This window comes from Sitodiplosis mosellana, unplaced genomic scaffold (assembly GCF_009176505.1).
Source record: "Sitodiplosis mosellana isolate CC-2019 unplaced genomic scaffold, AAFC_SMos_1.0 Smas_scaffold_6226, whole genome shotgun sequence".
Taxonomy (NCBI): Eukaryota; Metazoa; Arthropoda; class Insecta; order Diptera; family Cecidomyiidae; genus Sitodiplosis; species Sitodiplosis mosellana.
The window spans coordinates 10,203,598-10,219,609 of record NW_022601467.1 but is presented as its reverse complement, the minus strand read 5'-3'; the positions used below and the strand labels follow the sequence as shown (position 1 = coordinate 10,219,609).

Here is a 16,012-nt window from a genome sequence, read left to right as displayed (position 1 = left end):
CGAAAAAACAAAACAAATGCACATGCATAATTGAGCATTTTTTTTGCATACAATGTTTCAGGCGCGTAGGGACTTACTTCAATCCAATGCGTTGCAAATCGGTTTTTTCCATTCCATAAATAAAATCATCGTACGTAAATTGTTCCGATAGGATTGCCGTTTTTGACATGGGATCAATGTTAGTTGCATTTAGCCAGTCATTGAGGCGCGTTTCGACTGGTATTGACGTAGCCATTTGATCTCGGCTAATGTGTAATCGTTTTCCGGGTGATGCTTTTAGCTGTGCGTCTGATTTGGATTGATTTGGACAGGTCAATAGGCCGGTTTTTCGTGGCAAATTCGGTTCCATATTTCGATTATTGTTGATGGCATCCACTTCGGTGATGGAATTTGGCATTTGTGAAACGGGCGATACAGATAAATTCTCATTTTGATTGCGACCTATCGCCATGTCGCTGGTATCACTGGAATAACTGTAAACAAGCAAATGATATGTATTTAAATATCGAATCGTTCACGAATAAAATGAGCTTACTTTTCATACCCTTGTGAAACGCTGCGCTCATAGAGCACCGTGGAATTTGTCAGTTGAGCGGTGAAATTGCGTAGCAAATCTAAATTAAGGCGTTGCTCTTCGATTGTCGATTTTAACAAGGCCTGATACAGTTTGTGTGATTCAAGTAGGTTTTGCATGAGATGCATATTTTGCACTTTTAATTTGGAAAATTCCTCGTTCAAATATTTACTGTCAGCGCTGATTGGTTTGATTTTCGTGGAATTCACCGTGCTTACGCCAGACGTTGACATTTCCTCCTCTTCGGCATTGTCCAATCGATCTTGGCCCGCCAAACTTGCACCCAACTCTAAATAACCCATTTAATTTGAATTAGCACAAATGCATTGGAAACAATCAATTCCGTTTCGTTTGAATATACCTGGCGACAAAACGGTGATTCCTGCTTGGACAGCATTACTAACTAGATTATCCAACGCAAACATCCAATGCGGTTTTATACTGTGCGATCGAAGCACCGTATTGACGGCATCCTTTCGATTGAACAAAAATATATAAATAAATGGAAACAGTTTTAACACCAATTAATAAAATGAACACATTGAATAGAATTTATTATGCTGAGACTCAGAACCTGAGTTCAACCTACTTGAAATGAATATAATGCCAAAAGAAGATGATCGATGGCTGTTGCATCGGAGCTTAGCTTCTTTTTTAGCGAAATTAGCACATTTTGTAAAGTTTCATTATTTTGATCGATAATATAATCTCGTAATGCTCGGTTCATTGTTTCAAGGTTCTCCTGCAGATGAAAATTTATTTTTGAATTGCCTTGACTCAAAAAAGATTAGAAACAAAAAAAAGGACAAAAACACCAAAATTTACTTTACTAATGACGACCTGAACATTATGGTTATTTTCAATTTTGTCCATCCAAACATCACAGATTTTTTGCTCATCATGTGTTAATACTTTCGATAGGGTGGTTCGACGTTGCGAATCCTTTTTAAGCATATAAAATCCATCGCTTTCGTTAGCTTCAGTCATTGGCTTTGTTATGCTGCCGGTCATTTCGACTTCGGGCGATAATAGAACACCCGATGAACTGCGCCGATTCAAATTGAACGCCGTCTCAACATCATGATCCGGATCGATTAACGGTGAACAAGCCAAACTGTGTATTATAAATAGATAAAAATAATTATATGATGATCCACAATCGATTTCTGACACATGACATTTTCTTTGTTGTAAGTGAAGTGAGTAAAAGCATTTTAGTTATTTATAAGAGAACAGAAAAAAGAAACATGGGAGAAATGCAAACAAGTAAAGATCTATATATACATTTAAAACAGTAATTCAAGACAAAAGTATTTCTGTCACATATACCTGTGGGTCATTATAATTGGAATGGGTATTTGAATTGGTGCCAAATGAGTTCGAGATAATGTTTTCGATGATGGTCGGGCTGACATAGATGTACTACGCAAAAGAACAAACACATAAAATGGTGGGGGAAAAAAAGAAGAAAAAAAGACAATTCACGTATTTAAAACCAAAAATTCCAAACAAAAAAACAAACATATTGTTATGAAGGGATTAATTGACACGTAGCATAAAAAAAATGCTAGTTTCGAGCAGAAAACAAAATCGATTTACAAAACATCAATTCAAAATACATTCGAAACAAATAAAACATTTGCATGACAATGAGTTGAGTGATTGACACATACTCCAAATCGGGCGTCACTGGTGTCGTCACTGGATTGAATGGTGCCGTATTTTTTGAAATCATTCGATCGGCCGGAACGGAGACACTTCGAATGAATTCGGTATTAGTTGGCGGTAAGCCCGACAATATGCGCGATTTTCGATGCTTTCTGCAATGAGGAAGAGAAAAAATGATTAGACTTTTCAATATTGGACTCAAATTTGGGTAGGTACTCCGTACTCCGATAAAAATGGATCTTCAAGGAGTTGTGCGGCTGTTGCACGTTTGTTGACGTCAACTTCAAAACAACGCAAAATGAAACGTTCGGCCATTGAGGACATTTCAGGTATTTCTGGATGGCTCTTGTAAAAGCCAACTTTAAACATGGCCGCCTGTGGTGATCCCAATTCCACAAATGGCGGTTTTCCCGTTGCCATTTCGACATTCGTACAACCGAATGACCAGACGTCGGCCGCCGGACCATAACCTCTGAATCCTTGATCGATGACTTCGGGTGCCATATATTGCAATGTTCCCGCAAATGTTTCCGTTATGGGATTTATTCCTATGGATAAAAAACAAAATGCAATTTAGGAGACAATATTCTTTCATGAAAACGTAAAAAATTGTAAATATTGATCATCAATTCACCTGCCAACCGTTTGCTGGTACCAAAATCGGAGATTTTCAACACTCCACTGTAGGTATTGACCAGAACATTATCGCCTTTGATGTCACGATGCACAATTTTTTGGTCGTGCAAATATTTAAGACCTTCGAGAATTTGTTTTGAGTAAAATGCGATGGTCGATTCGTTATCTTTAAGTGGGCCCCATTTGGAGCGTAATAGTGCGGACAATGAGCCACCAGGTACTTGTTCCATGAAAATTTTGAAAAATCCATTTTCCGACACAGAACCTAAATACTGGACGATATTCCGGTGCCGTAATTGGGAATGCAATTTGATTTCTTCGTGCAATGGTTGTACTTCATGTGTAAATTTTTCAGGTACTTCTTTTACAGCGATTCGAACATGAGTATTAAGATCACGTGCCGCAAAAACAACGCCATAAGTACCTTTGCCCAATATTATACGCCGTCCTTGATCGTCCAAATCGTATTCATAATCTTGAATGGGATTTGTATCGACCGATAAATCGACAAACACCTCTTGATCGGCGGTTATTTCACGCACCAACTCATAAAAACGCTGTCGACAATTCACCGATGGGAAATACATTTGAAAATCATCTGAATTGTGATGTACATATAAGTAAGCCGAACGCTCGTCCCGTTTGTACAGGCTAACCGATTTGATTTGATTGGCGGTGAACAGGAAGTCGTGCACTTTTTTGCACGTTCCCTTCGAATGTGCCAGGCACAAATTGGTAATTTGTATCGATTGCTCTTCGGCACCAACATTAATGATAACGAAACTTGGCATGAATATTCGTTGCGGCTCCAATATCTACGTACGAAAGAAGGGGATGAGATCAATCATAACGGAAATTTACTCAACAAAAAGCGAATTTCGAAATTTACTCACCAAAATGGGAAATCGAATATTCTCCAGATCGCCCTCCTTGGTTGCTTCGAGGAAGAACTCCATCCAAAACTGGAAAATACTTTGTTCAGGACTTTGTTCGACGTCATCAGTCTTTTTGCGGAAGCGATCGATCAATGCAATGTTTCCAATGGTAGATTTCAAATACCAATTCGGTGGTTTCAATTTGAACATGCATTCAGCGGCTTGAATGGCTTTGCCATAGTCTTCAGCCAGCACGGATATTTCAAAGAATGTTGCCACATCCCAGTACTCAGTCAACGAAAATAAACTGCCTTTTTTACCAATCAAATTGTTCAACACCATACCGATGTGTTGGAGCTCTTCTGTGTTGGAAAAATCTTTGCCATCGATCACAAGGAGTGTCGCCAAATTAATGCCTGCATATTCGTTCGGTTGCACTTCGAAACTTCGTCGATACCATCGTATGGCATTCTTCAGACTGTCCATATCGGTGTGGCTCGATTCAACGAATTTGTCTTTGTAAATGCGACCGCATAAGCATAACATATCGGGAAAATGGTTCTCTTTTCGTTCCAATGCTTTGACACAGGTGTTGAGCGCTTTTTCACGATCGCCTTCCTTGTTTCGTCGATTCAATGCAAAGGCGTACATGTATTTCATGTTGCCCGTTTCGATGTGCTTCCGTTTGTTTGGTATTGTACGCAAGTCGTTGACCAGCGACACCATTGCATCATAATCTTGTGTATCACGCAACGAGCACATATACGAATGCACCACTTCGCCCGACAACACATTCGGATCGTCCAAACGTTTACGCATATTGTGCAACACTTTCGCCAATTCCTCCGTATTATTCACATATTGCTCACGAGCCAACCGCAAATCGCTCAGGAATTTCTCTCGCATATGTGTCCTAAAATCATACAACAGTAAATACGTTTTTAATTGAATTGTAGCCCCAATTAAATTGCATAATAATACAATCGATTCAACTCACTTTGACTGGATTTCCACGTCTTGCAATAGTTTTTTGAACTTCAGCATGAGCGATTGCTTGTTTTCACACGATTCTTTTGTTGTGTTTGTTAGCACGCACGAGCCACAATCTTGTAAAATGTATGGAAGAAACGTGTAGTTGCCACATGACAGCTGAATTGAATGAATGGAGAAAAAAAAATGAATCGTAAATACGTTTGTTCGGCTTTGCACGTTTTTCGCATCGAATCAGTATCAAGTGAGCCAGTCAACTTACTTTCAACCGAAGCGTTTGTTCGGTTTGGATATCGTTGTACAGCAGAATGTTTCCTTTCATGCCAAAACTCTCGCGTACACCCAAATGATACGATAAGGCACTTTGTTGCAATTGAACGCTTAGATCAACAACAGCCACATCTGCGTTATAGAATGTGTCCAACACATTCGTTTCGCCAAAATCCAATTTTTCAAACTATTTCGCGAGAAAGAGACCATTAATAGCCAATTAAGAAGCAAATTCACATCGACTGTGCATAGGAATGTGCGCACATATATGCTAATTACCTGAATCTGATGCAAATTGGCATTGGTGAGGGAGCATGCTTGTTTGAGTTCATCGAGTGCACATTTACGATGTGATATGTGGTCCACATGCACGGTGTCAATGACGCAGGCAACGTCCATACGCGGTCGATTCGCTTGTACTGCCGTATTACCAGACATGTCACTCAAATTTGACATGCTGTCCGTTTGTCGCACGCCATTCAATTCTAAATCCGAATGATAAATGTGCATTTTTTGTGTGTTAAACTCGTTTTCAATAAATAACAATTATCCGCGACAAATCAATGCGCACATACGCACACACACACACATACAACTGGGTGTTAGTGTATGTGTATGTGATGTATCACATTTCAAATTTGATTCGATTAATTAAACGATCTGTCTCCTACACAATCATAGGTTAAAAGGGTCCAAATGTTAACTATCCCACTCAATTTAACATGATGAAATTTACTATTTCTTCTTCGATTGTTTGATTGTTATTGCTGTTGAAAAATTTGATTTTACAAATTGGATCACATGATAAATACCAGCCGGATGAAATTTGAAATATTTGCTGAAAAACAACAACGTCTTATCAACAGCGCCACTCAGTCAATATATGTTCTATATGAAAAATCCTCATGAGATTTTAACAATTCTTTCTTATCAAATATTTTCCATTTTGAATAAACAAATATAACTTTCATTATTCATGTGTTTTTATCCTTAGATTTATCATGAAATCGACGGACAAAAATAAATTTTCCATCAAAACAAAAACAAATTTTTTTTTTATGCTAATTTGTTATTTGACTCAGCGTGTTGACTAATACAGGAGAAGAGAAGAAAAAAACAAACGATTCAAAGTGCAAGTTTTTTTCTTTCTCTGCTTTTTAAATACAATACAAGATACAATATAAATTACCTGGTGGTATTTCATCGATAGTCGCGGCAGCTGGAACAGCCGCGGATGATACGGTTGATGTTGGTGAAGGCATTTTGTATGTGTGTATGTGTATTAACCTGAATGAACTTATTCGACTTAAACGTAATTTTGCACTTTGAATTTTTTTTACAAATAAATCCGTTGGATTCAAATGCTACTTTAGGGTTTTTCGCATCTTTGTTCCAATCATATTCGATAGAGTTTCACGTTTTGTAATTTAATATTTCACCTAATAACAATAGAGAAAAAGAAGTGCATGCAATTAGAATCAAGGTGTTGAAAATGATTCAATAAATTGACACAAATTCCAATAAGAAAAATAATAAACGACACAACATTCGTTTTTCACTTCGTGCAATGCAATGCCGTTTATTCAACAGTAAAATTCAATGAAAACCGTTATAAATTGCGGCGATAAAGATCAGAAGTTTAAAATTTGATGATCGGTGCAGTTTTCAAAGAAAAAAAGAATACAGAGAAAAAATGAAAAAAAGCAAGAATGACTCGAATTCACACTCGAAGCAAATGTGTTGAGAAATGTATGTATATATTATATTTGGTTCGCGAGTGAGTGAGAACTTGACCATAAATGGCATAGTCTCTGTTGAGATGTAGCAAAATGATGCGGAGGGATAAAGAGCAGAGGAGTAGGCAAAGCGTTTCAATTTTCCCAAAGAGCTGTGGGTGTCACATATACATCGTGTGTACCTCTCTCTCTCTCACTCAATCGTGTATTGGGTTTTATGGCTCTAATTAAATGCGGTGTCTTATTTCGCCACAAATCCAAATATTACGCAATTTCGGTTTCTCTCAATAAAACCAATTCTTTTTTTATACAGCTTAGGGCTTTGGAATGTGTATTATACGTTATTTTGCCATGATTTCAAAAGATAACACTCGTTCTTCGAACTATTCAACACTCAAATGTGTTCTTTCGATTCGCCTCACTGTAAACAAACAACGTTTGAATTGTTGTTTGTATTCTTATCAAGAAGAAGGAAAAAAAATTATATTGCTGTTTATATTCGGCTTATTTAAAGGGCTCAGTGTACACACACAAGAAGCCAAACATTAAACAACAGAATTTCCGTATGTGATTTACGGTTAGGCTGTTTGATTGGTTTTTTTTTCAAACTTGGACACTTTGAAAAAGAATGCGGCTATTTTTAAAATGCACATACTGGCTGCTATTTTAGCCGTTTCGTACACAGATGCGAGAGTCACAATTTGCTGAAAAACGTGCTAATCGCTTGTAATTCTCGCTCTTTCTCTCTCTTTCCGTGTCTTTCTCGGTGTATTTTTTTCTATCTTTGTCGTACTCCTCTTTCGTTTGAACGGATTATTTGCACATTTGCACATACATAACACAACATGACATTACACTGAATATGATACGGCTTTTTTTTATTCTCTCAGTGTTTGTTTGTAAATATGAAATGCTTGAGAATTATTTTAAATTTTTTTTTTGTCGTTTTTTAACAATCTCTGTATAACTCTTGAACCGATGAAACGCATTTATACTTTCGAATCGAAATGGATCGCATCGAATACAACTCAATTTACAATATTGCACCCATATTTTTGTCCGTTTGTAATGTCACTGAAAATGCACCGTTCAATTTAACACAAGTGAAAAATGAATGCCGAACGATATGAGAGAAAAAAACAAATTCTATCACAGAAAAAAAAAATCAACAAAAACAAACAAAACCTGAAGCGAAATAAGAATTCTAGTCTGAAACCCACTCGCACGATGGAAGACAATGGAAACGTCAACAAACAACGCCACCAATCGGATTCAAGGCAAAGTATTCCGACATTTTGGCATATACCACATTGTACTTTCATATTACTTAAGTCCACAGTTCTTTCGAATGCTACGAGATGGCAGCAGATGTCTAGACAGCTTTTAGTTGAATTTTGTTCGTTTTTAGTGGTTCGAATAAGAATTAAGACCAAGGAATTGAGAATAATATTTTTATTCTAATTGAAAACAAAAACTTTGAGTGTGATGAAAAGTGATGTATGCTTTGAAATAAAATGTACGGATACGAAATAAGAAAATATCCATCACTTTGTCAAAAAAGAATAATAAACAGATGAGTAAATGTTTCGATATGATTTCTTGTTTCGTCCATCGATAGAAATGTTTCTATCTAGCTGTAAAGTCAATCAAAGCATAGCACTTCATTTGCATTTGACCCATCAATTGGAATGTTAACTGGCAATGATCAAGTTATAACTCCATTTGTTTGTGTTTGTTGAACATGAAGCGGGCCCGATCCGAGATCGCAGCAAATGGGAAAAACTGCTTGGTGTTAATTGACTAATTTCACAGCGTAAATATGCATTCCGACAAATTAATGAAAATGAAATTAATTTGTTGTGGAAGTCGTGTGGCTTCAGATCAAAGTTGACTTGCCAACTTATTTGTTCTGCCCAATAAAATGTGATATATTGCATTTGAAGCGGAGAGCGAGAGAGAGAGAGAGAGAGAGAGAGAGAGAGAGAAAACGGTGTGTCTTTACATTTTATCGGCATGCACCGTGCACCGATGCATTCGAGCTAGAGAGAAATAAGTGCTACTTGCAAACATTTCAACACCATACGCTGGTGAAAAGGAGTGCGGTGCACTCGAGCGTTTAATAAGTCGTAAATTTTGGCTACACTGTAAATGCGGTGTTTTATTTTCTGTCGTCTACTTTTTTTTTCATCTTATGAATAGTGGCAAGAGAGAGAAAAGTGAGCCCGTCACACACATGTGGCTGTGTCAATGCGACACACAAATGCGATGTTATTTATGATTGGGGAAATTTCGACGAGGCAAACAAAGAATGTTTTGTTGATATTTTTTGTTTTGAAAATCGTCCATTTTTTTTAATCAAAATAAATCATTTACTGCTTGAATTGAGCGCTTATTGAGATTGCATTCACGATGCTATCCTGTTTGAATCAGAGCATTCGTGTGCAGTTAAATCGATAGAGTGCCTCATTGCAAGGTATTAACGGGCCGGGCCAGCTGCTAAGATGCAACAATCAGCCGCTTCCGCTATTTTCGTACTTCAAACAATGAATAAACTATGCGACGATGTGTCTGCAATTAAGAAATTTACTAGAGATAGACTTGGCAATTGGGCAATATTTCGTGGTGATATTCGGAATTTGTGTTGCGTTGCACCAATTTTGTAGGGATCCCTTTTCTTATCGATAATAAAGGGTTGATATACAGCAACAACAATATCAAAATGTGCTATGAATATCCTAATGACGCCAAATTACGCCATATCCTCGCCATATATCGTCCAACAAAACACGAAAATTGCCTTCTGCAAGGTACACGATCGACAAATACCCAAATAATGTAATGATATATTTATTATTAAATGCAGTAATTGAAGCGTTTGAACGTTACTATTATGCTTAATCATCGGATAGAGTGGTTTCAGCTCGTTTATATTTGATGCAATATGGTAATGCCGCTTAAAATGACCGCAACACAATTGATAGGTATCTACCCAATGTGTTGTAGTTGTTGTTGTTGTTGTTGTTGTTGTTGTTGTTTTTTTCGTATCGTTCGTTCCTTTTTCACGTAATTACATCCATCGGATATATGTGACTAGTCGCGTGCAGTTTCGATTAACCACGAATACTGGGAATCAATTATCATACGTTACCAAAACAAAATACAATTGAAATGTTAAATGGCACAAGCCATATGCGCGTGAGCGCAACAACGACTTCAACACGTTATAATTTTAATATTAAATTTGTTAACAAACAAACCAAATTGCCTATTTATTAATTGATTTTTGTTTACATTTGTAGCTCATTTTTTTGTCGTTGTTCACCTTTTTTTTTAATTTTTATTTCGTCGCTAAATATTACGAGCGAAAAGGTATTTGGGCGAATGGAGGAGCACATTTTGGTTTTATGTTTCCACATTTTGCAGCTGGACTGAAGATGAAAACATAGACATAAACAGTGTTTTCACAAGATGAAGACATAAACAGAGTTCTTTAGTGTATTTTTAAGACAATATTTTTCGTGCTCAAACATCCAGATGAGCAAAATATTGGGAAATTACTGGTCCAGTGCAAGCTCTATGCCCATAGTGATATTTGCAACTTAAAGAAAGATTGATCGGTTAGCGTGAAAAATAGAAAAACCGAGATTTAAAACAGAAATTCTTATTTTACTGGATTGGATATATTAATTTATTCGGTTTCTTCATGGTTGCCATTGTCAACTTGCCAATGATATACACAATGATTCATAGTTCTAGTTGAATGACATTCCTGATTTATGACCACATTGCTGAGAATCTAATATTCGTTATCATATTCGAAACTTCATGTGCTCTTAAATAATCAAGAAGATTCTTGCAGATTAAAATTCATTCCGAACCAGACACAGAACACAAATGGCACTGATAGCAAATCCTCGTTTATTTGACCATTTAATTGAAAATGATAATTTTTTGATTTGATTCGTTGAACGAAATGTGGCTATCACAATCGAGTGTGATAGAAACAGTGTATTGATATTGTTTAATTAAAATTGACATCGGTTAAACTTGAATTAGTTTGAAATCGTGGTGATGCGTTCATGATTAACTCGTTTGTGCCTAGCGTTGCCATATGGCAACATAAAATGGTAGGTCTGTTATCAGTTGTGTAAAATTTTCCACATTTTTCATTTTGTTTTTAAATTTCTTTTTGCAGTCGTCTAGTGTTTTTCAGTGTGTTGGCGTATATTTTTATTTATTTCATTTTATTGAACACCGCCAAGCTCTGGCTGAATATAATGTGGGTTTTGTTAGAGGTTTGGCCGGAAAAGAGTGCAAGACTGTTACAATTTTTATAAATAATGAACAATAGTAGCAGTAACTTTCGATAACTTTCAGTTCTCGCCTCATTAAAAACCTGGCTCTTTTCGTAAATTATGAGGTAATCACAATAGTAGGAACATGAAAACGAAAGCAGTCATACAACCATACATACAAACATATAATTTCAAAATTTGGAAAAAATAATTTTTTCATTATTTTTTCCCACTAAATCGGTTTCAAATTTTTTGCTACCGAGGCCGCTCCTGGCCAAACTAGGCGTCAGACAAAAAAAAATGTCCATAATTTTTTTTGTTCCGAGGACCATGTAGAATATAAATATTAGTACTAAAATGAAAATGGAAACAAAAATTGTAATCGGGCACAAACGGGTTAATATCGAAGCACATGTTAAATAAATTCGGTGGTATATCGGTATTTATCAAATGTGCATTAGTTATCATTTTATTAGCTTCGTTCGATTGTGGTCCAGAGTCGGATTAGTTATCGATGTGTTAGAAGCTTTTTTCTCTATACGAATCGAAGTGATACGAAGACTTTTTAGCTTTGTCCTATTCATAATTTATTCGACAATATGACGACATTTATCCATCACAATGATTTCGTGAGAACGGATTGTTTTACGTGAAAATACGTCGAAAGTACAAAAAAGAACTCCTGAAATTGAATAAATTATCCGATCGAAATTTGTTCCAGCAATATGAATCTGAAGAAGGATCTTGTGTTGGGTGAAATGATTCGGAAGATCAGGTAATATAGGTCTGAAATATTCTTGGAATATCCGAAAATATTTCAAACATTGACCATTGAAGAACGTAACTCAATTTCCACTGTGGAAGTTCCACGTTAAAAAGACCACAACTCAACACATTTCACCTGCCCAAAAATTGAAAATCACAATAAGAAGCCAATAAGTAACTGAACAATCTTCGATGTTGAAGTTTTAAGTTTATGTTCTGAAATTATTTTGAAAAAAAAAATCGAAACCGCAATTAAAATTGACTTCAACTCATCAGGAATGTAATGAAATTGAACAAAGTAGAAGTGACATTTTCATTTATGCGACACACAAATAAATTGACAATAGTTTGAGAATTTCGAATCCATTCGCACTTCGGTTCGGCGCATATAGAGGGAAGGAGAGAAAAAGAACAGAAAAAATGCGCAAGGCAAAACCGAAGGAATGGGCAAAAAAAAAAGAAGTAAAAAAAATATTGTCGGTTTTTCGCTGGTTTTATCATCTTGATGTTGGTTCTTTTCACCAATTGCATGAAAGGGGGCGGTCCTTATTGTACATTACAACCGACAAACCTAAGCACTTCCACAATCTGCGCACGCTTGAAGCTTTTTCACAGCACATTACATACATTACGTTCGTGGTTAACATTCTAAGAAATTGCTTCAGACTACAAAATCATATACACGTCTAAATAAATAGATGAAAATCGTTTATATTGCCGTTTGTATATGTGCGTGTTGTTTGAAATCGCTAAAAACATTAAGCATATAATTGCCATTTAATTAACCGTTTTAGCAGGGTCCGTGAGTGTAACACAGGCTCATTGGCAATGTTTTGACTTTTTTTTATTTCCAAAAATTCTGTTAATAATGTTTCGATTATGATATAATAATTGAGTTTTCGTCTCATACCACAATCATCGTTAATTGATTGGCGGGAAGTGTTATATCCTTTCCTTTGCGCACAATTTACGTATCGTTTGAAAAAAAAAGTGAGCTAATTTGCATTTCATTTCGATATAATTTATCTGCGCGAATCCATTTTTAAAACAGAAAAAACAAACAAACATAAAAAAATAGTGTATAATTAATTTGCTGCTTAAAATATGATATAGTAGAATGATGATGGTTTGATGCGTAGACCAGTAGTAGCATAGTACATTGAAGTTTGGTAATGCCCTCCCCTCTTCATTCATTGGAAAGAGAATTTGTCAACGAACGTGCAGTAGCACATTAGAATCATGCACGTTGTTGTTTTTTTTTTCTTCTCTTCAGTGCTAGATTGATAGTCGCATGGATAGGATGCAAGCCAGTGCCAACAGTGTCCGTTAAGAATCATTTAATACAGCTATCGATGGCAAATAAATTGGCAAGTGATAAATTGATGCTTATGCCGAACTGAACGAGATTTATTGTGAATTTAATTGACAGTGATTGAAGTGATAGAGATAGATAGATAGAGAGAGAGAGAGAGAAAGAGAAAAAAACAGAACATTTTGGATTTTTTCATTGGATAATGTTCGATTTTTGAATGTAGTTTTTGTGTTTGGCATCGAATTTGTAAGAAAATAAATAAAAAAAGGAAATGGATCAGCCAGTTGAGTGTAATCAAGCGGCGGTTGAAGTAAGCCAACCGGCTGACTTATCTTTGACACGCATCCCAAAATGTCCAAAACCATTTTCAATTGAAAGTATTATAGCGACCAATGATAATAAAACACTAGACATTGAACGGGGTGTATCGCCAAATCATGAAAAAATCCCCAATTCCAGTGTCTATTTCCCGTCGAATGTTTCAATGGCTGCAGCAGCATCTCTGTATAATCCCTGGTTTCACAACTATTTTATGCAACAACAGAAAGCGGCTGGAAATGTCCTCGAAATGATGCAATTGAATCCGGCTAATCACAGTGTGATCAAAGAAAAATTCACCGAAATATTCGCAAACAATTCGTTAGCCGTAGAGAATCGACACTTTTTATCGGCAGCCGATCACGATCGAAATGCACTACCGATTGCATCACGATCAATAGAACAATATTTCGGCAGTGTGGATAATATCCACGAAATGCGATTCAACGAAATGATCTCCAATACAAATAATGACTATTATAAACATTTAAACTCGTATGGCATCAATCGTCTCAGTCAACCCAGTGATAATGGGGAACAATGTAACAGTCAATTAATAAATGGTGATGATCACAAAAGTGATAGAGACCGATTCGACGGACACATTAGTGATTATGAGAAAAGTGCACGGAATGATGACAGTGGGCCAGATGAAAATGTCGATGACGATGTGGATAGTGATTGCAATAGTGAAATTAGTTTGGATATGTCACCCGACGGCGACAACAATACACAAGGTATCACATTGTTGGGAAGAAGCATTTTCTCAGTGTGTTAACAAGAAAATTCTGTAATTTTTGAGTGTTTTTTTGATTACATTATAGAGCATGTCTTTATTGTACAGAAAACTAAAAACAAGTGTCGAATTTAAACATCATAATTTAATGAAAAATAGTTGATTTTGTAAAAATTCTATAAATATTGTAGTAAACAAAAATTGTTGAACAAAAGAAATGTTTCGAATCGAGAGACAAGATCACCAATGCATTTTTTTTTTGTAGAATGATTTAAATGACCGCAATCATTTGACAACTCATTAAACATTGCCAATCCATTCTAAAATGAATTGCAGATCAATTCGATAGTGACTGTTCGGGTGAGGATGCTGCCAATGGATCTGGTTCACATCGGACTGGGTCGAAGCATAATTCCAAATCGCGACGAAGACGAACCGCATTCACATCGGAGCAATTATTAGAATTGGAACGGGAATTCCATGCCAAAAAGTACCTAAGCCTTACCGAACGAAGTCAAATTGCAACGAGTCTTAAACTGAGCGAAGTTCAAGTAAATGCACACATTTTTTGCTGGAACAAATTTGCATTGCGTGTGACATTGAATTTCTAAGTGTGATTTTTCTTTTCTTTTGTCTTTCTTTTCCGATTTCCAACACTAAAGGTGAAAATTTGGTTTCAAAATCGTCGCGCGAAATGGAAAAGAGTTAAAGCGGGATTAACGTCGCATGGGATAAGCAGAAGTTCGGGTAATAATTCGGGTTCCACAAAAATTGTCGTACCAATACCGGTGCATGTGAACCGATTTGCAGTGAGATCACAGCATCAGCACATGGAAAAAATGGCATTGTCTGGTCCAAAACCAATCCTAGGAAAAAATATTGGCAGCAATAAATTTGAAAAAATCGGCGGCTTCGAACGATTCAATATTTTACAAAATTCACTAAAAAATGTGCAAACTACATAAAAGATAGTGTGTCTAACGATATCAAATTAAATTATTCAATTTGAAAACGAACCGACAAAGAAAAAAGTAATCGATATCTATTTTGTTTGTTTGGTTTTCAATTGACCTCGTTATAAAAATCATCAATTTTCAACACCAACGTTTTCTGTTTCCTTTGTCGATTGGCTGAACGGATACAAAATAGAGAAACAATTCCTTTGGTAGTGAGCATTAAAAAAAATGTCCAAACTCAGAGATACAGTCATTGGATGAGTGGATAAATGGAGTCATATCAATTGTAAATTATTTAGAACTTAATGGAATTCATCTGCCAAATTTTGTAGAATAATTTTTGACCTGCTGCAAACAGTGTGCTTGTGCCATATCAGAGCATTTCAAGCTGGCTAAAACGACGAAATAAACCACCGAACCATCAACGTTTCCGATATTTGTTTCTTTTTCGTGCACGATCTCAATATCTCAATATAAGAACACCACAACACTTTGATTTTTAGCAATTGCAGTAAATTCAAGTGAACCGAAATACACATTTATGTGTGAATATACAATACTCTTGTTTTCAAATCAGTATTTTTTTTCTCTCTGTGTTGATTCAAATGGATTTATATGCTATTTTACATAATTTCCCTTTATTTTGAAAATATTTCAACGTTGAGTTTTCTTGTCATGGAATTCGCTCCAACTTGAAATAAACGAAGAGATGATGATAACATTTTTTTTTGTCGGTTACAAAGCACCTCTTGGAACAAATTGTTTGCATGCGCAACAACACAAAAATTTTAATGTTTTCTTTCTTCTACCGTATTTTTAGTGAATATAATTTAAATTGTCATAAGTAATACTGAGAGAATAAAGCATAAAAATCACCACAA

At 36.0% G+C, this 16,012-nt stretch overlaps 2 protein-coding genes across 30 annotated transcripts in view; one reads left to right on the top strand and one right to left on the bottom strand.

Moving 5' to 3' along the window:
• Nucleotides 1-8,028, bottom strand: part of LOC129577843 (mitogen-activated protein kinase kinase kinase 15) — an 8,646-nt gene extending 618 nt beyond the window's left edge. Inside the window, exons 1-15 of one of the 29 annotated variants that reach the window (XM_055465574.1) lie at nt 7,935-8,028; nt 6,203-6,452; nt 5,293-5,498; nt 5,006-5,200; nt 4,751-4,902; nt 3,772-4,666; nt 2,877-3,693; nt 2,466-2,790; nt 2,248-2,394; nt 1,904-1,996; nt 1,400-1,688; nt 1,164-1,316; nt 936-1,047; nt 545-863; nt 78-473 (exon numbers count right to left, since the gene is read on the bottom strand). In XM_055465574.1, coding sequence (XP_055321549.1) covers nt 78-473; nt 545-863; nt 936-1,047; nt 1,164-1,316; nt 1,400-1,688; nt 1,904-1,996; nt 2,248-2,394; nt 2,466-2,790; nt 2,877-3,693; nt 3,772-4,666; nt 4,751-4,902; nt 5,006-5,200; nt 5,293-5,498; nt 6,203-6,275 — 4,172 coding nt within the window. In that variant the 5' untranslated portion in view covers nt 6,276-6,452; nt 7,935-8,028. Of the gene's footprint in view, nt 1-77; nt 474-535; nt 864-935; nt 1,048-1,098; nt 1,317-1,399; nt 1,689-1,903; nt 1,997-2,247; nt 2,395-2,465; nt 2,791-2,876; nt 3,694-3,771; nt 4,667-4,750; nt 4,903-5,005; nt 5,201-5,292; nt 5,499-6,202; nt 6,453-6,620; nt 7,354-7,404 lie in introns of those variants that run through there. The other 28 variants (XM_055465566.1, XM_055465577.1, XM_055465578.1 and 25 more) reach the window with 28 other exon arrangements.
• LOC129577846 (homeobox protein unplugged-like) lies at nt 1,712-16,012 on the top strand. Its single transcript, XM_055465597.1, has 4 exons — nt 1,712-1,764; nt 13,083-14,176; nt 14,512-14,726; nt 14,838-16,012. The coding sequence occupies exons 2-4, from the start codon at nt 13,393-13,395 to the stop codon at nt 15,138-15,140; spliced, it is 1,302 nt and encodes a 433-aa protein (XP_055321572.1). The 5' UTR covers nt 1,712-1,764; nt 13,083-13,392; the 3' UTR covers nt 15,141-16,012.